At 50.4% G+C, this 24,471-nt stretch overlaps 1 protein-coding gene across 1 annotated transcript in view; it reads right to left on the bottom strand.

Annotated features, from left to right (window-relative positions):
- The window catches only part of ZAN (zonadhesin), a 44,669-nt gene that overhangs the window by 1,295 nt on the left and 18,903 nt on the right, over positions 1 to 24,471 (bottom strand). Inside the window, 35 exon segments of the mRNA XM_019629886.1 lie at positions 332 to 375; positions 469 to 562; positions 1,425 to 1,568; positions 2,907 to 3,046; positions 3,303 to 3,323; positions 3,325 to 3,468; positions 3,751 to 3,916; positions 4,104 to 4,230; positions 4,664 to 4,786; positions 4,789 to 4,909; positions 5,277 to 5,415; positions 5,924 to 6,034; positions 6,037 to 6,135; positions 9,834 to 9,839; positions 10,627 to 10,937; positions 11,717 to 11,841; positions 12,042 to 12,206; positions 12,303 to 12,550; positions 12,968 to 13,112; positions 13,370 to 13,578; positions 14,412 to 14,588; positions 14,906 to 14,997; positions 15,368 to 15,479; positions 15,778 to 15,958; positions 16,201 to 16,448; positions 16,744 to 16,885; positions 17,988 to 18,190; positions 18,880 to 19,049; positions 19,172 to 19,279; positions 19,625 to 19,780; positions 20,384 to 20,529; positions 20,759 to 20,883; positions 21,562 to 21,678; positions 21,855 to 21,996; positions 24,191 to 24,375. Of these exon segments, the coding sequence (XP_019485431.1) occupies positions 332 to 375; positions 469 to 562; positions 1,425 to 1,568; positions 2,907 to 3,046; positions 3,303 to 3,323; positions 3,325 to 3,468; positions 3,751 to 3,916; positions 4,104 to 4,230; positions 4,664 to 4,786; positions 4,789 to 4,909; positions 5,277 to 5,415; positions 5,924 to 6,034; positions 6,037 to 6,135; positions 9,834 to 9,839; positions 10,627 to 10,937; positions 11,717 to 11,841; positions 12,042 to 12,206; positions 12,303 to 12,550; positions 12,968 to 13,112; positions 13,370 to 13,578; positions 14,412 to 14,588; positions 14,906 to 14,997; positions 15,368 to 15,479; positions 15,778 to 15,958; positions 16,201 to 16,448; positions 16,744 to 16,885; positions 17,988 to 18,190; positions 18,880 to 19,049; positions 19,172 to 19,279; positions 19,625 to 19,780; positions 20,384 to 20,529; positions 20,759 to 20,883; positions 21,562 to 21,678; positions 21,855 to 21,996; positions 24,191 to 24,375 (4,986 nt within the window).

The raw sequence follows: 24,471 nt of genomic DNA, 5'->3' as shown, positions 1-24,471 counted from the left end.
CTCCATTGTATAAATGTACCACAGTTTCTTAATCCAGTCGTCTACCGATGGGCATTTCAGTTGTTTCCAAGTCTTGGCTATTGTGAATAGCGCTGCAATAAACATAGGGGTACATATATTTTTTCAAATTAGCATCTTGGGTTTCTCTGGATAGATACCCAGGAGTGGAATTGCTGGGTCATACAGTAGTTCCATTTCCAGTTTTAAAAATATGGAATGCTTCACGAATTTGTGTGTCATCCTTGCGCAGGGGCCATGCTAATCTTCTCTATATCGTTCCAATTTTAGTATATGTGCTGCCGAAGTGAGCACCAGTGGAGTTGGTTCTTACCTGTGCCTGCCAGCCTGTCTCTGTTCTGGCTCTGCATTTTCTCCCTAGGGAAAGTGGGGAACAGAGAGGGCCAGGACCCACTCCCCGTGTTCACTCACCCCCAGCTGCCCATCCTCATTCCCTCTGCCAGAACTCACCTCCTCCTCTTCCTGGAAACATATTCTCTGGTCACTGCCAGCACTATGACCACCCCAGGCACCAGCATTCCCAACAAGATGGCCACAAAGTTGGGTATTTCCAGGATGGGATAGGAAGGGGGTGGGGGAGGAGACACTCCCTTTGGTCTTCAGTTGCCACCCTGAGGGGACTGCATCCTCCTAAATCTCTGATTGTGGTTGGTTCTCCCTCCAGGAGGCTGTCACCCCCCCTCACCCTGGGCTCCAAGGCCTTAGTGCCACCCCCCAGGAACCCTTTCTATTTCTGGGCACACAACTCCCATAAGTCTTTTAGGGGGATGTTTATCCAGTTGGTCCCCTAGAGTCCAGGGCATCATCATGGCCAGTGCTTCTCAGAGAGGTGCCCTAGATCATTTCCATCAGTCACTTGAGAGCTTGTTAAAAATGCAGATTTCTGGGCCTACTCCAGACCTACCAAATCCGAATCTCTGGGGGTGAGACACAGAATGAAAGTATCAAACAAACCACCCGCCCCTTCCCAATCTTAGGTAAGATAAAATTGGAGAACCACAGGCCCAGAGTCTCAGGGGAATTGTAGTTTTGGATGGGGAAAAACACTAAAAGGTCCTGGAGAGGCCTAGAGTGATACAAGAGGGGAAATAACAGTGGGGGTGAGGCATATACACTTCAGAAGAGAGCTAGGGTTCAGAGGGAAGATTCAAGATATGGGTAGGTGATGGGCACAGGGATTCCAAGTATTTGAAGACCCTTGTCCTGCTAATCTGTAGGGATTGTATTATAATATTATATATTATTATATTTTCTATAATATAGATTACATTAATACTATATTACCTATCTGTTATATACCTATAACAGATATCTATTAGATGTTTACATTATATACATGGAATAATGCTGTGGCAGTTGTTGGTGGGGAAAGGGCTATGAGGCTACACGGCCTGGGATGAAGTTCTTACCTGGCTTTTCGGGAGGTGGCACATCCTCAGGCTCTGTGCAGACATCTCCCCTATAACCAAGTCCACACTCACAGGTGAAGTGGGTGCCCTGCTCCTGACATCACCCGTCATTCTGACAGGGGTTCCATAGACATGGGCTTTCTACAGGATGGAGGGGGTTGTGGGGAGTGGGTTCTGGAAGGACACCCACAGTCAGGGAGAGGGGAGTAGGACCCCATGGAATAAAGCAGCAGCTCCCATTCCTGGCTCTGTACTCACCAGCCCTGGGCTCTGGGGAAATTGTTTACCCTCTCTAAACTCCATTTCTTATAAAATGGGGAGACTATACTTGCTACCAATTGCTGAGTAAGGACTAAAGGAGAACATGGAAGCTGATGATTAGAGAAGGCTCCAGCACAATGCGCAGCAGACAGCAGATGCTCAGGACACATCAGATCCTTACCCTTTGCTCACTCCCCATCCCCCTGAAAAAGGAAGGGACTGAGTGAGAATGAGTGGGATTAAATGGCACAACCTTTCTGACATCAATGTGGAGAAGTCCCAGGCATAGAACTGGGAGGGACAGTCCTTGGTCCAGGGCTTCGAGGTATGGAGGCAGCTTAAAGCCAAGAGATGGTCTTGACTCAACTCGGAAACAGCCACGAGTGAGGTTCCCCAAGGTGCAGGTTTCCCCAGCACTGCAGCTGAAGGGCTAACACAGCAGGACTTCTGAGCTGGCACAGGTGCAGTGCTGAGAGGAACCCTCCATCACCAAGCTGTCACCCTGCTGGAGAGGGAAGAAAGGACCAGGAGGAGAAAGTCTGGTTTTCCTCCCTTAGCTGGCTCTCCCTCTGCACCTCTGTTCCCCAGGGCCTCCCACTCCCCTCTGACCTGGGAGTAGATGTTATTGTTGGTGCAGCCACAGAGGGCCAGGGGAAGGCTCTGGGCACCACTGTTAGATGTAGCTTGGGAGGCTAGCACAGCCTTCCACACAGGGGCCCTCGCAGTTCTCAGGGGTTGCCAGGTTGGCACAGGAGGTGGGGCAGGGTGTTATACAACTCCAATAGACAGTATTGGCTGGACAGGCCAAGGCTGAGGGCACGGAGTCACAGTCAGAGGGTGGCTGGGGTGGGGCCGGTCTAACAGATGTGGGGCTAGAGGGGGAACAAAGTCGCCCACAGAACACAGCTCAGTATAGGCAGGGAAGCCAGACAGTAGACTGGCTCTGAGTGTCTCTTGGTGACGTTAAAGCACATGAAGGAACTAGAGGACAAAAGATGGGCATTGGTGAGAAGGAGTGGGATGGGGCGATGGGATGGAGATGAGGGACGGAGGCAGAGAGGGCTTAGGTTAGAAGGATGCTGACATGGTGAGAATAGAGGGATGGGGAACCCAGACAGGAAGCGCCATGTGGGGCAATGGTGGTGGCACAGAGCTGAGCAGAGGTAGATATGGCTGAGGGGGTCAAGGGCCAGCTGTGGGGGAAGGTCAGTGCCTTACCACAGTGGGTGTGGTCCTGCCAGCTGGCCAAGGAAATGCCTGCCTCCTGGCAGATGATGGCATACCCACTGAGGACCTGGCAGCGCAGCTCTTCCTGCTCTTTAGGGTCCCAAGTGACACACATATCAAACATACAGTGCCTGGGGAAGCAGTGGGGGCAGTGGGGGCTGTCAGAGACGGGAGGAAGAAGCAAAGACACCTAGCCCTGCAGAAAAGGGCCGGAAGCCCCAGCAGAAGGACATCAGGCAGTGTGTGTGGGGGTGGGGTGTGGTGGGGGGAGAGGTGTCACAAGGAACCGAGGTCACAGAGAGAGAAGTGGGCCAAACAACGTAAGTCAGAAATGGGTGGAAGGATCAAGAGAAAGGCAATTCCCGGTGTCCCGGGCCCCCAACTCACTTCTGGAAGGGCTCTGGAGCCAGTCTGGTGACAGGCAGCAAAGGGGCCCTGGAGGTCCACCAGCACCCGAAACGCCTGGGTGCTGTTGAGGAACTCCAGCTGCTCCAGGCGGCATTCTGACACATTGAAGCCTGACTCTTCTCCTTCCTTCTCCTCTTGGATGGCCCTGGGGCAAAGACAGCCAAGGGCCAGGGGAGACCCACGAAGACGGTGAATTTAGGAAGAACTGAGAGGGAGTATAAGGGGAGGGCAGAGCAAGCACAGACCGCGATCCAGAAGGTAGGTGCCCCCACAGGATTAGGAGAATCAGGCAAGTGTGTCTGGGTGTTCACCCGCGGGTTTCCTCCTTTGCTGAGGATATGGGGTTGAGCGGGTGTGGACAGATACTGGGCTATTGCTCATGGCCCTGGGCCCTAGGACTTCCTGCTCTGAGCCCCAGCTTTCTCACCTTGAGAAGTGGGCGAGGCCTCCCTTCATCTTAAATTTCCAACTGTTGCTGAAATTGTTGAGGTTCTGAGTGAGGGCGCCACTGGGCAGCATAAACTTCCAGTTCTTGTCAAAATTCCCGCACAGGCCATTCCCAAGCTCCTGGTACATGCTAGGCAAGGAGATCACTGCAGGAGAAAGGGGGCATCCAGAACTAGACTCCCCACCTCCTCGATTGCCCACCTCTCCTGGGACCTCCGCTGGCGGTTGGGACCCTACTCCCAGGCAGGGGTCCTCTCACCAGGCTTGGTATAGGGTTTTCTTCCACCATCCCAGAAATGCCCCTTCTGCTCACCTGTCCCTAACCTCAGGCACCTGCATTGTTCTTTTCATTAAAGCTGATGACCAGATCAAAGTCAGTGACCAAATACAGCCAGCGGTCCTGCATGGTAACCCACAGGTGCTTGGAGTTGTAGGGGATGGCCGTCTTCTTCTTGTTGACCTGGAAAATGAAGACAAGAGCCGCAGGGAGTCCTGTAGCAACTTGACCCTCTGCCACTTTGGCTCTGCGTCTCTCTGCACATCTTGATGCCTCTCTGTGCCATCATTCTGTGGAACGAGTAGGTCTCACTCTCTGATGGCAAGAGCCTCTCTGAGGTCTGTTGCCTTTGCAGCCCCAGCCCATTCCTTGCAAAACCATTGGTAGGGTGGATGTCCCTCGTACTTCCTCAGCTGGTTCCACCTTCACACTGCAGGATCTGTCCTTCTCTCCTGTTCCGTCTCTCTCCAGCCTTTTGCTTAATCCCGTGCCCTCTGCTGCCTTTCCCCATGAGGCAAATGACTGACTGACTTCTATAACCAGGCAGCCATTGCCAGGGACTTCCCAGGAAACACCGAGTCCTGGCTTTACTTGCTTCAGGTGGCCTGTCTCTTACCACAAGCTGCAGTTCAGCCTAGAGCTAGACTGTATAGCCATAATCCATCACGATGATTTTGTGCAGGAAGATCAGGTTGAAGGGCATATACATCTTGTTGTGTCCCTCCATGACCATGGGGGCACTACGCCATCGGAGAGCATGTTCACAGTCTTAATCAGAGTGTAGGTCATACAGCCCTGGAAGCTGTAGCTGACGCCATCAAATGTGCAGTAATGGGGGTCCCCAAAAATTGAGCATTGTTCCAAATCGGCCAAGAAGGGCCAATGCTGAAAAGGCACTCTGCCCACATATAACAGCCCCCAGAATCCCTTACTTGCACTGATGTCTCCTGTCACCCTCCCTGTTAGCCCTGAGCTCCCTTGATACTTGAACTGCAACTTTCCCCTCTCCTAGACCCATTGAAAACTGGACAGGGTTTTCTTGTCCGGTGCCTTCTTTTTGCCCTTAAAGGAGTGAATTCCAGGGAGGGCCATGACTTGCAGGTGGCCACAGAACAGGGGAGAGTCAGAATGAGAACCCAGGCTCACTCCATGCCTGAGCTTGGCCCCTTCTCTCTCCAAAGCTTCGCTGCCTCGGCCCCTCTGGTCTCTCTCCACCTCCTCAGAAGCCTCCCTTACTGTCAGGGTTGCGCCTGCCATTGCCATTGGAGTTGAGCTGGCAGTGGGAGCCAGAGGGGCAGATGAAGGGTCAGTGCCGAATGGCTCCTGCTATGCAGCTCTGGGTGCAGCCACTGGAGAGCCAGGTCTTCTCTGTCTGTGGAAGCCACAGGAAGAACAAGGGAATGTGGCAGGAAGGGCCGGTTGTCCTCACCCCTTCAGCCCAAGCCAGCTGTCTGAATGGCTTAACTGACATAGGCCAGAGGCAGTTCTGGTGCCATCCATGTTATTGTGTCTTGGTACTGCCCTCTAAAACATTGTGTTTGGTGTCTTATATATGTTGTTCAAGAGGTACTGCTGGACCCATCTTACAGATAAGGAAACTGAGGCAACAGGTTTGCTGAGTGGTACCATCAGGATTCAAACCAAGGCTGTGCTCCTCCACTATATTGTGCCACATCTCAGGTATTTGGATTCCTCGGATCCAAATCCAAACCATGCACCCCCAGCCCAGGCCTGGCTGGAGACCACCCTGCCTTGTCACCAGCCTTCACACCCCAGGCAAGGCCAGCCATCTGGGTGCCCCAGGCAGATAGAGGCTGAGGAAAAGAGAAAATGCCATCCTCAAGGTGTGCTGTCCCCACCCTACTTCTGCCCTCACTTACGGGGAGGGAGCCTCCCTGGGCGTCCCTACAGCCACACTGAGTCCTGAGAACACATTGTTGTTCACTGAGCTCATAGTAGCCAGGCTGACAAATGCAGCCCTCCTCAGGGTGGAGAGCACTTTGGCGTCCTTGCACTGACCTTGCAGGTCCCAGCAGGAGGGTGAGCAGGGTGGAACACAGGTCATGTAGGTGCTGTGGGTGGGGCATTCTAGAAGTAGGGAGGGAAGGGGGTGGGGGTAAAGACTTAATGAGTGTGGGCCAGGCCCCGAGGAAGAAGAATGGCTCTCCCAGTTCAGCATGGGAGACAAAGTTCAGCCAACAGCCGCCGCATGACCTTGATGTATTTGCTCAGTAAATGTGTGATATGCTTGTACATACGAGATATAACAAGAACACAGAGGAGGGAGCTACTCACTTTTGGAGGAGCTAAATAAAGGTCTTTAGGCAAAAATAGTTGTCAACAAATAAAAATGGCATCCACCATGTGCGGGAAGTCACACAGCGTAGGGACTGTGCAGGGACAGCCTCAGGAGGACTGTGGCCAGCCTGGCCACCAGAACCACAGGGCGGTCCTGTGAAGCGGCAGCAGTACAAGGATAGAAGAGTCCGAAACATAAAAATGTCAGTTCTCCGTAAGTTAATGTATACATTTAATATGATCACATAAAATACACCAAAAGGATTTTGTTTTGTTTTTAATAAGGCACGATGATATTAAAGTGGAGATGAAGATATAAACAAATCAGAAAAGCCAGGAAAACTCTAAAAAAAACCAAACAAACAGTGGGTAGTGACTGTCAGAAATTAAAATACATTTTAAACTCTCAACGATCACAACATTGTGTTACTAGTAAGTGGAGAGAGATGGAACAATGGAAGGAGAGAAAAGGCCCAGATAGGGACCCAAATCCATGTGGGAATTTAATATAAGATAAATTGTGGCATTTTAGTCAGTGTGAAAAGAGAGACTAGTCATTTAATAATGCCAGGGGAAAAAAATTGATTCATATCTCATAGTACACACCAGGATAAATAAAACATTTAAATATAAAAAATAATAAAACCATTAAAATTACTAGAGCAAAACATGGGAAAATTCTTTTTTAACTTCAGAGTGGGGAAGGCATTTGTAAATATAACTCATATAATACAGAAGACATAAAATAAAGACTAACATATTCGAACACACACACACATACACACACACACACACACATACACACACACACACACACACACACACACACACACACACACACACACACACACGAAGGTCTGACAATTAAGTTCACGAACTCATCCTAGAAAAAGTACTACACCTCATTGCTGAATATCACTATGGTCACTTTCCAAATACTCCCCTTGGGAAACTAGGAACCAACGCCAGCGCCTAATCCACCCTTTGAAGCAATTTTGAAACTTTTTATCTGGAATGGCCATCAGAGCTGTCGTCTTATTACCCTTGATGTCCTGAATGTCATCAAAATGTCTTCATTTCAAAATTTCCTTCATCTTTGAATAAAAAAGAAGCTGTGTGAGCTGGTACATTGTGTTGCAAGAGCTCCATCGGGACCATTTTTGCACACACCTTTCTCATGCCAAGATTTTGAATTAAAATTTTCCTAACTGTTTCTTTATCGATGTTTACTTGGTCTGCTATGCTTCTCACAGTCAGCCAATGATTTTGACATACAACTTGACGAATTTTTGCTATGTTTTCGTCAGTTCTATTCGTTACTGGCCGCCCTGACCTCTCTTCATCAGTGACGCGTTCTCTCCCCTCAGAAAAACGTTTAATCCATTTGTACACTGCCGTTTTCTTCATGGCATTATCCCCATAAACTTGGACTAACACGTCCCTGATTTCACTTCCACTCTTGCCAAGTTTAACAAGAAATTTAATGTTTGTTCATTGCTTTAACTCAAGCTCAGACATTCTCGCGACGGCACACAAAAACACGCAACAACAATAATGAACGCCACTCAGCAAGATACCGCCACACGTCAACACGAGCACAGCTGTGAGACACTGATATACCAAAGTTATGAAACCTTACCGAGTTGCTTGTACAGTGCTACCAATGTAAGCGCACGGTGGCAAATTTGTGAACTTAATTGCCAGACCTCATATACAATTCACTGGTTTTTGGGGTCTTCACAAAATTCTGCAACCATCACCACTATCTAATTCCAGAACCTTTTGGAATGGTTCAGAAACTTTCAAAGTATTAAAAGAATCCCAGTGAAAAGTCTCCCTCCTACCCTGACCCCATGGGCCCAGTTCCAAGCCTGCTCTTATGAGCACATGAGTATTTTCCAGAGGTCTTTTATTTGTGCACATACAAGCAAATACAAATTTACTTTCCTTATTTTCTTACAAACAGCATTTGAGACACAGTGTTTTGCACTTTATTTTTTTTCACTTGACACTCTAGCTTAGAGATCCTTCCACATCAGATATTCTCTTCCATGTCAGAAAACCATGTCTCATTCTCTTTTGTGTCTGTGTAATATTCCATTATTATATCATAATTCTTTTATCAAAGTTTATTTAACTAGTCTCCTATTGATGGTCTTTTCAGTTGTTTCCAATCTTTTGTTATTGCAAACACTGCTGCAGTGGATAACCATATGCACTTATGATTTTCTGTGTGTGTGTCACTATTTGTAGGATAAATTCCTAGAAGTTGAATTGTTGAGTCAAGGACTGTGTGCATTTGTACTTTTGAGAGATGTTGCCATAGAGGGTGAGGAATTTACATTCCCACCAACAATAAATGAGAGTGTTCATTTCCCCATTGCCTTGCTAACACTTTTACTTTTGGATTTTTGTCAATATGATAAGGGACAAATAAAAAGAATCTTAATTTGCATTTCCCTATTATGAGTGAGGTTGTACATTCTTTCATACGTTTGAAGCCATTTAATTTCCCTTTCTGTGAAACGTCTGTTCATACACAGTCACCATGCTTCCACTGGGTTGCTGGTCTTTTCAAAATATTTTATAGAAGTTCTTTATCTATTAAAGAGAGTAGTTCTTTATTACTGCTATGAGTTACAAAAAATTTTCTAGTTCTTTTTTCATCTTTGACTCTTTTCTTGCCATGCATGAACACACACACACACACACACACACACACACACACACACACACACACACATACACACATACACGGCCTGACAATAAAGTTGTGAACTTGTTGCAACGATGTTGCTACCATTTTTTTGATATCAGAATTTGTACCATGAATTTATACCAACTGGACAAACAGTTAACCAAGTTTGCTATTTGGAAGTGCTGAAAAGGCTGCATGAAAAAGACGACCTGGGGCCAGTCAAGTGGCTCAGTTGGTTAAGAGCGCGAGCAACAGGGCCGCCAGTTCGATTCCCACATGAGCCAGTGAGCTGCGCCCAAGCTGACCTGCCACTGAGCTGGTGAGAGCGCATGCTCTTAGCAGCACTAAGATTGAATACGGCACCTTGAGCTGAGCAGCAGTGGCCGGCTGGCTGGATGACTCAGTGTGCAACAAGGTTGCTGGTTCAACTCCCACATGGGACGGTGAACTACAACCCCCCCACACACACACCCCACTCCCGCAACTAGATTGAAAGCAGTGACTTGACTTAGAGCTGAGCGTGCACCCTCCACAACTAAGAATGAAGGACAACTTTACTTGGAGCTGATGGGTCCTAGAAAAACACAATGTTCCCCTTCCCGAATTCCCCAACATTGTTCCCCTTCCCAACACTGTTCCCCTCCCCAACAATTCATGGTTCTTGCATTATGACAATGCACCAGCTTACTTGGCACTGTCTGTGAGGGAGTTTTTAACCAGTAAACAAATAACTGTATTGGAACACCCTCCCTACTCACCTGATCTGGCCCCCAGTGACTTCTTTCTTTACCCAAAGCTAAAGGAAATATTGAAACGAAGACATTTTGGACAACATCAAGGGCAATACGATGACAGGTCTGATGGCCATTCCAGAAAAAGAGTTCCAAAATTGCTTTGAAGGGTGGACTAGGTGCTGGTATCGGTGCATAGCTTCCCAAGGGGAGTATTTCGAAGGTGATCATAGTGATATTCAGCAATGAGGTGTGTAGCACTTTTTGTAGGATGAGTTCGTGAACTTAATTGTCAGGCTTAATTGTACTTTTAAAAGGGTGAGTATTATGGTATGTGACTAACAAATGTTTTTAAAAACTTAAAGGAAAGAGCTAAAGAAGGATGCCTAGAAGTCTGCCAGAACAGAAGAACTTTCCAGGTACAGAGAGCAGTGTGCACAGAAGCAGCAAAAGGTGTGGAAAAGCAAGGCCTGCATGGGGAATGGGGTCCTTTTGTGCAGATGATGGCAGGTGCACAGGAGAGGGGTGAGAAGAAAGGCTGGGACAGTGAGCAGGATATCATAGATCTCAGACAACAGTTTGGACTTAATCTTTCAGGCAATAGCCATACAGCGGAGTAACATAATCACATGTCCTTTGGAAAGACGGTGTTGGTGAAGAAGCAGATGAGCAGCAGCCTGTGATGTCCTGGTGGCAGGGGCATTGGCTGAGAAGCTATTGTAAACGGTGCATGTCAGAGACAGCGAGGTCAGACATAGGTCGCAAGAGGATAGGAGAACAGGGCAGCTTTAAGGGATCCACAGACAGAAACAGGGTTTGGGAACTATTTGAGGTACCATGTGGGACACTCACAACAGAAACTGCTGTTTCTCCAGACTGGGGGCTTAAGCCCCTGGGCCTGGCAGGCGGCTCCAAAGGCTTGCAGAGACTCACAGAGGGTACGGTTTAGGCCTCCAGACTCACAGAGATTATGTGCACAGTCGAACAGGAAGGGCTTAAGGGCCACGCGAGTAGCACACTTAGCCCAGGCCAGGGCCTGAAAGGCCACTTGGCATTGCTCCTGGGCTCTCACTAGGTCAGCTGGCCTGCAGTTTGCATCCGTCTTCTCCTGCTGTTCTGCTTTGGTCTTCATTTGGTCATCTTTTTGGTCATCTTGTTGGCAACTGGGAAGGGAAAGGAATCATCATAGAGACTGCCACTGCCCCACTTATGAAAATGATTTGGGGGCCAGCCAAGTGGTGCATTGGCTAAGAGTTGGCTTGGGACGCCAGCTCTGAGCAGCAGGGCCCCGGTTCGGATCCCACATGAGGGCCAGTGACGCTGCACCCTCTACAGCTAAGATGGTGAACAACAGTTCGACCTGGAGCTGGGCTGCCGTGAGTTGCCAGCAACGGCGTAGGCTGCAGTGGGGCTGGCCAGCAGCTGGCATGCGCTTTCGTGAGCTGCCATGAGCCGCCATGAATGGCCTTCCAATGGCCGGCGTGCAACTGCCACACCTGGGAAGAATGCAATGATAATACCAACATGGGCCAGTGAAACAACGTCCTCCACAACTAGACTGAAGAACAAAACTTGTCTGTTCCCCTTCCTGGGTTCCCCAACGCTGTTCCTCTCCCCCAATTCCCCAATAAAATCTTAAAAAAAAAAAAAAGATTTAGCACTCCCAAATGACCCCAAAGATGCCTTTTGTCTTCACTGGGAAGCTGGCCTGAGCTCTGGCCACCTTCCATGCAGCCTCAGTCCCCTTCCACATTTCAGAGCCAAGAAAGGAAGACTTCCATGTTTCCCCAAATAGGTTCCCAGAACCCAGAAGCCATCCCCAGTCAAGTTACACATGTAAAGGATAACAGAGTGCTCTGATCTCCCTACCCCAGGTGTGCCACATAGTCTAGAATCCCAACTCAAGTTATTATGAAAAGGTAGAGTCTTTGGGGACAATTACTTTGGGTCGGCCTCCTTATCTTGCCAATTGTTCACAAATTCAATGTCATTCTGGGCTAGTTCATCGCTGGGCATTTTTAGTTCATCCTCTTCCTCACCATTGAAGTTCCCACATATGCCACAGACCTGGTTGGGCAGAGGGGAGACTTAGCATAGGGTGGGGGGTGAAGGGTCAGGGGTGGGGGTGAGGCAGGAGAGCACTTCTCATTGGCATCCTCCTTTCCACTCTAGAGAGAAAGGCACACTTTGCATCACTCTCCTGTTCTAGGGCGACCTCTTGGGTCTAGGGTCCCACCCCTAGGAGAAGAGCCAGGTGCTTTCCTCACCTTTCCATAATAGGCTCTAGGGAGTTCGATCTCTAAGAACCCATTGCTGTCAAACTTGACTTGCAGCCCAATGTGAATGTTGAGCATGGTGTAGACCCCACTGGCAGAGATGCTGACACCTCTGATCTGATTAGTCGAGGGAAGGGTGACCTGCTTGCCATTGATCTACAGAGGAGGACAGAGCACATGAGTAGGAAGAAGGACCAGAGCCCTGTCCCCAGAGCTCTCTTCCTTTATCCCTGTCCATGCTGCCCAGCTCACCATCACATGATGGCCCTTTTTCAGGGTGACCAGGGAATCAAAGATGTCAATGTTGACCTGGTGGAGGTAGAAAGTGGGGGTTTGGCCTTCCCTTTTCCCATTCTTGCCACTGATCTTGAAGAAAGGCAAGTCCATGGTGGAGTGGCACGTTTTCACCAGGACGTAAGTGCAGGTGCTCCTGATGGCATGTTGACTGCCATCAAAGCTCACATAGTGAGAGTTGTCTGAGACCCGGCACACTCCCATACCTGCAGGAAACAGAGGTGCCTGAGGAGTGCCCCGCCTCCAGCAAGAACAGGTGTTCTCCCCACCTTCAAGGAAAGTGTGTGAAGATGAGGGGGCTTCCAAAGGGAAGGAAGACTAAAAGAAAAGAATCAAGGCAAAAGGGCCAGGCCAGCATGAGGCTTGGGGATATAGCAGGTATTATTCTGCCAGGGAGAGACTTTTAATATCCCATCTATGTAGTTTACGGCCACCACAGAAAAACCATGAGTGACCCAAGGAGTCCTTCCCGACAGACAGTTCAGTGGTCATCTTTCCCCGCCAGAAGCTCTTTGGTACAGCAGGGCCATGAACCCGAGTACTACAGATGGAAGTGAGAGGGAATTGTGGAGAGTGCATGTTGGTGTCTGTGGGGTCTTCCTCCACACTCAGTGGCCTCCTACCCGCAGCCCGGCAGCGTATCAGCCCATCCAGGGGCCAGCACATCTGGTTAGGCTTGCAGGAGGTTTGGAAGCAGGAGATGTTGTTGTAAGTGGAACAGGTGCAGATCCTGGAGCAGGTGTTGTCCGTGTACCAGCTCTCCCCGACCTTTGGGGTGTGGGCATGCAACAGAAACTTGAAGTTAAAGATAGACTGGGCTTCCCCCCAACCCTGATCCCCCCATGAGGCTCGCTTCATTCAATAATCACCTCCATCACCACCTTCTTTCAGCCTTTTGGCTTTTGGCTTTGCTCCTCAGCCCCCAGCACTGGCCCACCCCACCCCTTCTCAGGCTCTGAGCCCTCCCATTCCCAAACTCATAGAGCTGGGAAGGGCAGGGCACGCCTTGCAGTCTGGCCTCTCACCGGGTAGTAGGAGCCCCCTGGATCGGTACAGCCGCATTGGCTGAGGGGCACACAGGAGGTTCCACTCAGGACGTGGCCTTTCTGGCACTCACAACCTTCGGTACAGGGCAGTGCTGCCGGGCAGTCTCGTGGGGTGTTTAGGCTGAGGCAGGTGGCTGGGCAGGGGTTGGCACAGGGGTTGTAGCTGCTGCCGGATGGGCACTTCAGAGCTAAGAAGGAACCAGTGTTAGGAAGGGCTGAGTGATTTTCAGCTCCCTGACCTTGGGACATCAGGAAGTCCTGGGAATGCCCATCGGATGAATGGATAAACAAAATGGGGTTCATCATTACAATGGAATATGATTCAGTCTTAAAAAGAAGGAAATTCTGGCACACACTACAACATGGATGAAACTTGAAGACATTATGCTAAGTGAAACAAGCTAATCACAAAAAGACAAATACTGTCTGATTTCACTTACATGAGATCCCTAGAGTAGTCACATTCATAGAGACAGAGAGGAGAATGGTGGGTGCCTGGGGCTGGGGTAGGGGGAGTGAGGAGTTAGTGCTTAATGGATATAGAATTTTAGTTTGGGAAAATGAAAACGTTCTGGAGATGAATGGTGGTGATGGTTGCACAACTATATGAATGTACTTAATGCTATAGAACTGGACACTTAAAAATCTTCAAAATGGGAAATTTTGTGTAATGTATATTTTACCACAGTTTTTTTTAAAAACAGTTCCTGGGAAAGACAGTAAGAAAGGGAACAGAGCTGGCCTAGGTAAGAGGGGAAAGAGGCAGTAATCAAATGAAGGTGGAACTTTTTGGTGAGGTGAGAATCAGATGAAGGAGGCTCCCAGGAAAGGGAGACAAGTAAAGGATGGGGGCTGGGCTTGGAGAGACTGGAGAGTGAGAATGGAGGAGGTCCTTCCTATATGGGGTATGAGGGCCAGGCTGGGAAAGGAAGAGCCAAGGAACAGAATTTAAGGAAAGGAGGGGAGGACAGGGCTTAGGGGGACTCTTCCAGGCTGCGGGAGGGATGGTCAGGTCACTCACAGCAGAAGGTGCTATTCCTCCAGAGAGGGGTCTGGCCGGCACGAGCACACAGAGATGCGTAGGCCTGCAGGGAGCGGCACAGGGTCAGGGCATCACCCTTGGTCCCACACTGGCCATGCACACAACTGGCGAAGCTGGAATGCGGGGGTACCACCCCATTGCACTTGGAGAAGGGTCCTGGAGGATGAAACCATGGGGGTGTGAGAGAAGAGAGGAAGCCTGGGAAGGGAGCAGAAACAGGCAGCTGTTTGGGGCAAATTTGACATCCATTTCCATCAAAACCTGTATTTCTTGAGAACCTACTGCCTGAGACACGACAAAGGGCTGATCCGTCAGGCTCCCAAGAAGGTGTACACTGCCTCTGCATGTCTATCTGCCTTCCTCCTGACTTTCCATCTATTTTGGGTCTCATTCTTACTCCCTCCACTAGAGTACCCCTCCTCTGTCTCCTGTTCTGAGGGAGGAGAAAAGGGCCAGCAGGGTATGAGGCATACCCAGAGGGTTCATTAAGATATCACAGTTTTTCCAGGTGTCTTGCACTTCGTTCCCCTGGCATCTGGGAGGCTTGCCACCAGCAACGAAACAGCTGAACAAAAAAAGGGGGAAGGGATAGGAATTTAGGGTTGGAGGGACCAAAAACTGAAACAAAAGTGGAGAGAAAAACAGGGAGGTGAATAAGGACAGGAGAAAAGAATAAAGTGGTGACCTCAAGTAGAAAGGTCAGAAGATGCAGCAGGAAGGAAGAAAGTTAGAACTCAGGATAGACTGGCCAAAAGGGTTTTCCAAAGAGACAGATCAGTAAGCATGGAAGAAATCAGCAGGCAGGAGCAAGGGAGGTCTGAACAACCTTTCATCAACTCCAGCCTCAGAGAGACTGGGGACACACAGAGGACACCCATTGAGGCTCCTCCCCAGAGCCATCTCCCCATGCCTGGTGTCCCCCATTCCTGGCTCACCCAGGTTCAGAGTATTCATTTGACTTCCAAGCGACCCCCAGTTGGGTGGAGTTGCCTGCAGCCTTTTTATCTGGTTTCAAATTGTCATCTAAGCTGTTGTTGTTGTAGTTCCCTGGAGGAGGGAGCAGTTAACAGAGGCCATAGCAGTCCTCTGCTAGCAGACCAAGCCCCAGGACCACTACCTTCCTTCCCGCAAGAGGTGCCCCCACTCTTCACTCCACAGACCAAGGTTAACCCTTTCTTTTTCTTCACCTTGGTCTCCCCTTAACGCACCCTCACACCCATCACCCTTTACCCATGAACCAGTGGACAAGCACGTAGGGCACCTAATTAGGTGTGTGTATGAGCAGGACCAGGGCAGACTACTGCCCATTATCCCGGCTTTGCCGACGGGTGCCCAAGAAACTCACCGCACAACCCACAGAGCCGGCCAGCGTAGGTGGAGGGCACTGTCACTTCAGCCAAGTGGTTCCCATCATAGCGAACTTGAAGCCCAAAATCCGTGTAGAGGAGGATAAAGGAACCACTGGGTCTCATGCATAGCCGACCTTGTGCAGACCACACAGGCAGGACCACCCGGCGACCATTCAGCTACAAAGGCAGGGAGGACATGGTTGGAAAAGGCGTTTGGAACAAGGACAAGAGCAGGATCAGGACCAGGGAGCAGAAGGGGGGTGGCAGGTATGTTTCAGGAACTGGGGCTGGGCTTGTTGCGGGTGATCCCCGGGGGGCTTTAGAAGCCAGATAGGCGGGCCTGTGGGCAAAAAGGGGCACAGCAGAGGTGCAGAGTCAGCTGGTGGTGTAGGACCCAGGAGGTAGGCAGAGGCACGCACCACGACTTTGCGGCCTTTGATCAGCGAGATTTTGAGGTTGAAGACCTGTACATGGACGGCTTTCACATAGGAGACCTCCAAGTTCCCACCTTGGAACTCATTGGTGGCACTCACGACGAAGTAGTTCTCAAAGGACCTCGACCTGCAAGGCCGGGTCAGGGTGTAGCTGCAGGTGCCCATGAAGTGGTGCAGGGCTCCATCAAACGTCAGGTAGTGGGGGTCCCCTGAGACAGTGCAGGTGGCAGACCCTGGGGAGGAGGAGACGGAGTTCACGAGCACACTGCTCCTGAGCTGCCATCTTGGTGAGTCCATATTGGGGTGTTCCCCATGGCTCATCGAGTGATCAGCTTGGCTTGGAGAGGTCAAGGACAGGAACTGCCCCAACCTCACTCTCTGGGTCCTTAAAGACACTGCTCCAGCTCTGGGTAATTGCCTTCCAGTCCCTGGTTACGCCCCACCTCTCTGCGGAGCTTGCTTTAGGGCATGCTCTTGCTTGAGGCCACATGGGCAGCCCCCTGGCTCACCTTCCACCTGACTGCTCACCCTGGGCATGGCAGCCATAGATGCCATCCTGCCAACCACAGACCTCCTGCGCCTGGCACCTCCACAGCACACAGCGAATTTTGTTGTTGCCCTCACAGATACAGAGCTGTCTGCAGCCTGGTTTGAACCACTGCTGCCCTACCTGGGAGACAAAAAGAAGGAAGGAAAGGAGGTTATTCCCAAGTCTGACTATATGCCCACTGTTATTCAGATCACCAGCCTGCTCATTGGGGAGGCATTCCTGTCTTCCCAAAGTCTGGCATTCACTCTCTTATTCCATCATTTGTTTGTTCCTTCACTGTTTCAACAGACGCTTATGTCTGTATTGTGCCAGGCATTAGGGGTTTAGTAACGACCCAGATGGATGATGTCCCTGCCCTAGGAGAACTCACGGTCTCAATGGGGGCAGCAAACAAGTAAACTGATAGATTATATGCTCCAACATGATATACACCCAAAGAAGACAAGCAGGGCACCTAGTGAGAGTTTCCTGCCATCAACACAGATAGTAAGAGTTTAGAGGGATGTTTCCTAACTTTGCCTATCAGGAAGGCTTCAAGGAGGAGGCAGCACTTCAACAGGGCCTCAGAGGTGGTGAAGGATTCTAACAGGCATGGATGGCTGGGTGGCTGGAGGCAGAGCAGGATGAAAGGGGCTCCAAGGAAGGTGAAATTACAAGGAGAGCAAGGCACAGACAAAGAGCATTCAGTGCGTCTGGAATGGGGGCTGAGGGGAGTTGAGCCAAGTGGGCCTCAGGTGGTAGAGGGCTTTGACGGACATCGGGGCCATTCCCAGGACGTGGGTGATGGACAGGCAAAGAAGGAAGTAAGAAGGGCTACAGACGAGGGTCTGGCTCCAAATGCTGTCTCTGAGAAGACTGTGAAGACAGGGGCCAAGGAGGGAGACAAAGTCCTTTAGCAGAGAAAGGCGCCCTTGGTAGGAGAGAAGCTGGTGTTTAGAAAGAATGACGGGAGACACAGATGTAAGAAAATGCTCAGGGACATGAGGGTAGGGAAGATGGCAGGGGAGACAAGCAGGGGTCTTAGGCTGCCAGGCAGTGTGGGCAGTAACTGTTATGATTGCATCCCCATCTGCATGAAAAGTACTAAGAAAGAAGACAGGAAAGGTGATCTGAGCCAGAATTTCCCTAACCCCAGGCCTACGGACCCTGGCTTTCCCTGGGCCTCCTCTCTTCAGATCGGCAGACTTCAGATCTCAGAGGAGCGCCAGCCCTAGCGACTCACCATGAAGTAGCTGCCTGTGAGGTCAAGGCACCCACACTGGGAGAGGGGGACGCACTGGAGACCACTGAGAACAAAGCTGGGGTTGCACTCGCAGCCCTCCACGCATCGGTCCTGGCAGGACATGCCAGAGAACCTGGAATGGCAGGTATCGGGGCACAGCTTGGCACATATGGTGTACTTGCTGTTGGGTGGGCAGGCCAGAGCTGGTGGAGAGAAAATCACAGGTGAGAAGGGTGTGAGGCAGGCAGGAGACAAGAGAAAGAAGGCCTGTAGCTAGTTCGTAGCCCAGAGTTCAGAAGGCCCGCAGCTAGAGGCTCCTGCCCCATGTTGAGAAGAAGCGAGGGAGTGGGAGAAGCATGACTGAAGAGCTCCGCCTCCACCCTGGGCCTGGAAAAGCAGCCTGCGGGGAGCTAGCAAGAGGCAGGTCCAGGGGAGCAGACTGATCCAAGAACCTCACTAGCGCTGCTGTGTAGACATGCCTAAGGTGAGAGGTCAGGGTGGCAGGAGAGGTCAGTGGCCTCAATCGAGGGCTTGGCCATGCCCTAAAGCAGGCTCCCCGGAGAGCTAGGCCATAACCAGCAGCTGTGCAGCAGTCATGGTGCAACCTCCCAAACCTGAGTCTGCTTTAAGTATGTATAGGGCAACCGGGAGGGCAACCACCAATAGGTGTTGCTCTGCGTAGCCTCAGGCAGCTGGGAAGGCTTTCTGAGTTTGCAAGTGACTGTGATTTTTCTCGGTGGATATTTCTGACTGCAGATTTCCCCATCCGTGTGTGGAAGCAAAGGGGTTCAACCAGGAGCTGCCAAGCCCGTGCTAACACACTTAGATGCCAGCCCTCTGCTCCCATCTGCTTCTGAAGGAACGGGTCCCCCTGTTTCTCAGCCCAACTCACGACAGAACTGGGGTCCTCTCCAGGGCTTCACCACATAGCCAGCATCCTGGCAGGTCTCAGTCAAGGCCGCCATATGGGCACACAGCATCCGCTGCAGCCCCTGGAAGTTACACATGTCAAACATGCAGTTGTTGAAAAAGACAGGGGCCATGAGATGAGGCAGGCATGCCCTGTGGAGATAGGCCAGATTGGAAGGACTGAGAGGGCAGAACCTCCTGGCTGTCCCCCCATCCCGCTTTGAAGGACCCCAGATGCCAAGTGCCCCCCTATACCCATCCTGCCCCTCTCATACCCAAAGGCTCCGTGGGAGACCACGAGCCTTCCACAGAATTCTGGCCCCGACAGAGTGTTCCACGAGGCTGAGTCACAAGATGGAGGGCTCATCTTGTTCTTCTGGCACCTAGAAGAGACTCACCCCAAATGCCCTAAAGGCCAAGACTTGTCTCCGTCCGGCTCCTACCCCAGCAGTCTCCCCACTCTCAGCAACCCTTAGTGGAGAACATTTGAACACCAAACCCTAAAGGAGGTGGGAAAACCTGGGCTGGACAAGCAAGAAAGGGGGCTTTTCAGAATTGCATGAGGACCACTGATGGTAGGGGTGAGTGTGGTGGTAAATGAGTTCATGAACTTGGCTGGGACATAAGCGAGGGCATGCAGAAGAGGAGAGAGGAGAAAAGAGGTGAGACCAGCCTGGGTGTTTGTTCTTAGAAGGGTCAAAGGAGTGGGAAGGTGGAGACAGACTCACTCCTCTTCCTCTTCCTCTTCCTCTTCCTCTGTGGTCTGCCAGCTATTGCCCAGCTCTTCCTCATCGCGTGCTGGTCTGCCATCAGGCTTCTGGTTGTCATTGCTACTGTCACCATCATAGTTGCCACAGAAACCACAGAGTTTGCTAGAGTAGGTGCTGTGGGGGCCGGGCGAGGAGGAAACAAGGGTCCTCAGTCATCTGAGGGACCACAGCAGAGGGCGGGTGAGTGAGTCGGGCGGGGGAGTAAGAGGTGCAAACTCTAAACAAGGGTTCCACACCAGTTGCCATGCACACAAAGACCTCACAGCCCTCACCCCCAAGCCATCTTTACAGTCTCCCCTCTTCTCCTGCTCACACCCCATCTTCCAGCCATAACAAACCTCTTGCTTGCCCTAAGACATTCCAGTATTTTCTTGCATTTGGTATTCACTATTTCTACAAAGTCTTTCTTTCCCTGCAAGCCACTCTTCCTTGAAGACTGGGATCAAGTGACCACTCTTCTGAAAGCTTTCTTCTAGCACAGCCTTCTTCTAGCACATTCCCAAAGCATTGTGTGTATATCCTGCTATTATCACACTGCCCTGAAACCATTTCCTCCTGTCTCCTCATCCAAAGGAAGGTCTGCTAGTTGAGCTAGGTGCTTCCTACCCAGACTGAGAATTAGTACCTGGAATGGAAGAAGGAGGGGAAGGAAGGTCCTGGGAGAGGAAGGGACAGAGCAGGAGAAGTGGTAGCTGCCTCACTGGGTTGCCCCCTTACCTGGGCACACTCATAAACAGCTGCTGGTCACCATCCCATCTCACACGCAAACCGGATGCAGTCTGCAGCTCCACAAATCGTCCACTTAGAGCCAGGAAGATGCCTTTAGAAGGTATGGCTGGGAGGGAGACTTGTTGACCCCCAACCTGGAAGGTGGGGCCAAGAAAAGAGACAGACAGATCCGAGAGTCAGGAATACCCCCAGCAGACTCCTATATCAACCCTGGAGGGCAATCCTAAAGACCTCTTCTCTTGGAGTGCTCTGGAGCCTGTCCCTGGGAGGGCCTGGTGGCTGCAGGAGCTGGCCATGACAAGGCCAAGGCAGCCTACAGGAGAGGCTGAACCCCAGCAGGGTTAAGCAGAAAATGGGGCTCACCAGCGTGCGCCTGCCCCTGAGCAGGGTGATGGTGGTCTTGGGTAGTCGCACGTAGACTTTGCTCAGGCAAGACACGCCTTCCTGTCCTCGCTCCTCATTCTTCACTGCCACCCTGAAGAAGGGCTCTGGGTGGGGAGAGGAGTGAACAGCACCCGGGGGCTCATTCAACAAGCATTTCTGAGGGCCCACTGAAGGGGGCGCCCACACCTGGAACTGTGAGGCCAAGAGGGCCACAGAGACACCAGCTCTGCAGTTCAAGAGGGCAGCCAGGACCCAGATGTGAATGGGGTGTGACTGTCTGCCTCTTCCAGAACAGTCTGTCACAGTACGCTGACAATCCATCTCCCTTCAGTGGACTGGGACATCCTTCAGGGCAGGCACTTGTGTTACTTCTCTCATCCCTTTATTGCCACTATGCCAGATGGGCCTCTCAATAAAATCCGGCCAAGGAAGCAACTGATAAAGAGAAGTGTCTTAAAGTGCATTTTTTGTTGTTGTTTGTTTGTTTGTTTTTAGCTGAGCCATCCTGCCACCTGTTGGCAGCTCAGCGGCAGCTCAGCTTGGGCTGGGACTCGAGCCACTGTTGCACAGACCTCGCACTCTTGAGGGAGCTCTTAGTCAACTGAGCCACTCGCCCGGCCCTTAAAGTGCATTTTTGCTGGTAGTCTGATCCTAAGAAAGTCCTGCTTCTGGGGTGGACATGTCAACCCTTAATTTACTGGCCCTTCCCATCTGCTCCCATGCCCAGCTGTTCTGACTTCAGACCCAAGGCCCAGGCCATAGGGGCATCTCCAGGACCCTACCTGTCAAGTTGTCACAGGGTTGGGCCAAGATGTAGGTGCATTTGCCCATGAAGCTAAAGTGCCTTCCATCAAAGGTGAGATAGTGAGGATCTCCATAGACAAAGCAGGTGGCAGTGCCTGCGAGGGGAGAAAAGGGGACCATGTGAAGCTGGTTCACCAGGCCAGGTCCCACAGCAACCTCACCCACCCAGTGGCATGTCCCAGCTCTTCTGTCAAAGGAGGGATTGGGACCCTGGTGTCACACCTACTCTGACAGGCTGGCAGGGGGGGACAACATGTGGGGAGGGTCTCACCATAGGGGTGACATCTGTACTGACCATTCTTCAGCTGGCATACCGTGTGTGTCCCACACTGAGACATCTGGCACTCCATCCGACTGCCAGACCAGCAACGGCAACGTTCTGTGCAATTAAGGCTAAGCCACTCTGCCCCGGGCTGAGAGCAAGGGATCGGGGTCACAACACTATAGCTCTTGGTTGGATTCTGTCATCCCATGCTATAACCCCCTTCTCCTCCACCACACCTGCAGACCTAACCTTGCTCATACTCTTCTTCCCACCCCCTACCAGATATCCTTGCCCACCACAGGACATTTGCGCATGATGTTCTCTTATCCTGAAAGGCTCTTCCATTTCCTATGCAACTAGTAGTTTCAGTTCAAGGGACACAACTTTCTCAGGAAGACTTTCCAGACCTCCCTGACTAGGTCATCTTCATACTTCTGGGTACCTTTCCTTCCCAGGACTTACTACAATTGCACTTTTATATTTATTTTTGGGATTATTTGATTATAAGCCCCTGTGAGGGACCATGTCTATCTTTACTCACTATCTTAGCCCCAACACATTGAACAGTGGCCAGCAGAGAGCTCTCATTCAGTAAATACTTGCTGAATGAAAGAGTGAACCAAGACCCAATGTGTCCCTCAGAATCTAACAGCATTAGGAGAACAAGGACCATGCCCTATTCACAGTGACCCCATTGCTGGGAGGGTTCAAAATACTCATTTGTTGAAAGCATAAGTGAATATATAGTAAGTTAATACATGTCTCCCAGGGCAGGGAAGAGATGCTTGAGGCTGACAGCTATGACAGATCTTTCTACCCAGGCTGCGGCTGTAGCTAATCCTAACACTCACCCAGGAGACTGGTTAAGGGGGGTAAGGTGGGGAGGAAGTGGCCCCTGAAGAGACAAGAAGGAACTCTGACAACCAAAGGGAAGAACACCCAGACCTGAGAAGAGGCACTAATGAATACCTTAATGCACTGTTAATTAATAGGTTGCATATGATAGTTATCATAAATTGCTAATAATAACACTAATTAACATTTATTAAGTAATTGGTCTGTGTCAGGATCTAATTTCATCTTCACAACCATCTTACGAGGTAGAAAATCTTATTGTGCACATTTTATAGATATGGAAACAGATTTGGGGCGGTAAAGAACCTTGCCCAAGGTCACATAGCGAAAGTGCTGGAGCCAGGATTCAAGCTCAGATTGGCCTGACTCTAGGGCAGTTCTGTCCAATACAGAGGCCAGCAGCCACATGTGGTCACTTAGCTCTTGAAATGTGGCCAGTCCAAATTCAGATATGCTGTAAGTGTGAAATACGCACTGGGTTTTGAAAACTTAGTATGAAAATAAAAAAGGAATGTAAATAATCTCATTAGTAACTATTGATTACATGTTGAAATGAGAACACTTGGGGTTGAATGGATTACTGGGATTAGTTTAACCTATTTCCTTCTTTTTTTTTTTTTTTAATGTGGCTGTTAGGAAATGTAAAATGGTGCATGGCTTGTATGCTATCCCTTTTAAACAGTGCTGGAGCCTGTCCCCTTCAGAGCCTCTGCTCTTGTCGAATCTCCCCAGGAGGGCATCAGTGAGGGAAGACAAGAACAGTAACTCCTCTCTTTTGACCCATTCTATCAGGATTTGCAAGTTCCTTTGGAAGAAGATTCTGGAATACTGTATTCTGCCCTGAACATGTCTGAAGCTCTACGCAGCATCCAGGGCTCTCTGTATACCCAGGGACTCCCAACTTTCCTCAGAATGGAGATGAAGGCTCGGCACCACCTGACTGGTCTACTCAAGGTTACCAGTATGGTACAGAAAAGTAAAAAAAATATCGAGAGTGTTAGGAGCACTTAGCACAGGGCCACGGGATGATGAAAACTTCTGCACAGCCTAGCATCAGGCCCGGTCATAGTGGGTGCTTAACAAATATTTATTGCATGAACAGAGATGACAATCAAAACCACACACTGGGGGTGGCCGGTTAACTCAGCTGGTTGGAGTGCAGTGCTCATAACACCAAGATTGCCAGTTCGATCCCCACATGGGCCACTGAGCTGCTCCCTCCAAAACTACTTAGAGTGAAACAACTACTTGACTTGGAGCTGATGGGTCCTGGAAAAACACACTGTTCCCCAATTAAAAACAACAACAACAAAAACCACACTCTGTACAAATGACTCCACCACTGTGTAACCACTGCTTGTGAGCTGGCCCTTTGGAATTGTCCCATGGATCCAAATTCACCTCACCCGGGGAGCAGGTGGAACCAGAATCCAGGTGTTCCGCTTGCAGTCTCTCACAGGTTGATCTGGGCATCCTCGCAGTCTTACCTTATAGTAATTATTGTTGTAGAAGCAGTTGCAGGAAGATGCATTGATGCAGTGGGAGTCATTAAACAAAAAGCCAGAATTGCAGACACAGCCGGGCTTGCAGAGGAGCTTGCAGTTGGGCTTGGGATTCTGGCAGGATGCCAGGCAGGCGCAGGGTTCATAGTGGGCCTTTGGGGGGCAGCTTGCTAAAGGGAAAACAGCCTCCATCAAGCCTCTACTCTGCAGCTTTCCTCAGGGAGGCTTCCTGTCTCTCCTCTATGCCCATACTCAAGTTCTCTAAG

This window comes from Hipposideros armiger, unplaced genomic scaffold (genome assembly GCF_001890085.2).
Source record: "Hipposideros armiger isolate ML-2016 unplaced genomic scaffold, ASM189008v1 scaffold_875, whole genome shotgun sequence".
Classification (NCBI taxonomy): Eukaryota; Metazoa; Chordata; class Mammalia; order Chiroptera; family Hipposideridae; genus Hipposideros; species Hipposideros armiger.
Note: the sequence above shows the minus strand (reverse complement) of the source record. Positions and strands in the feature narration are given on the sequence as shown.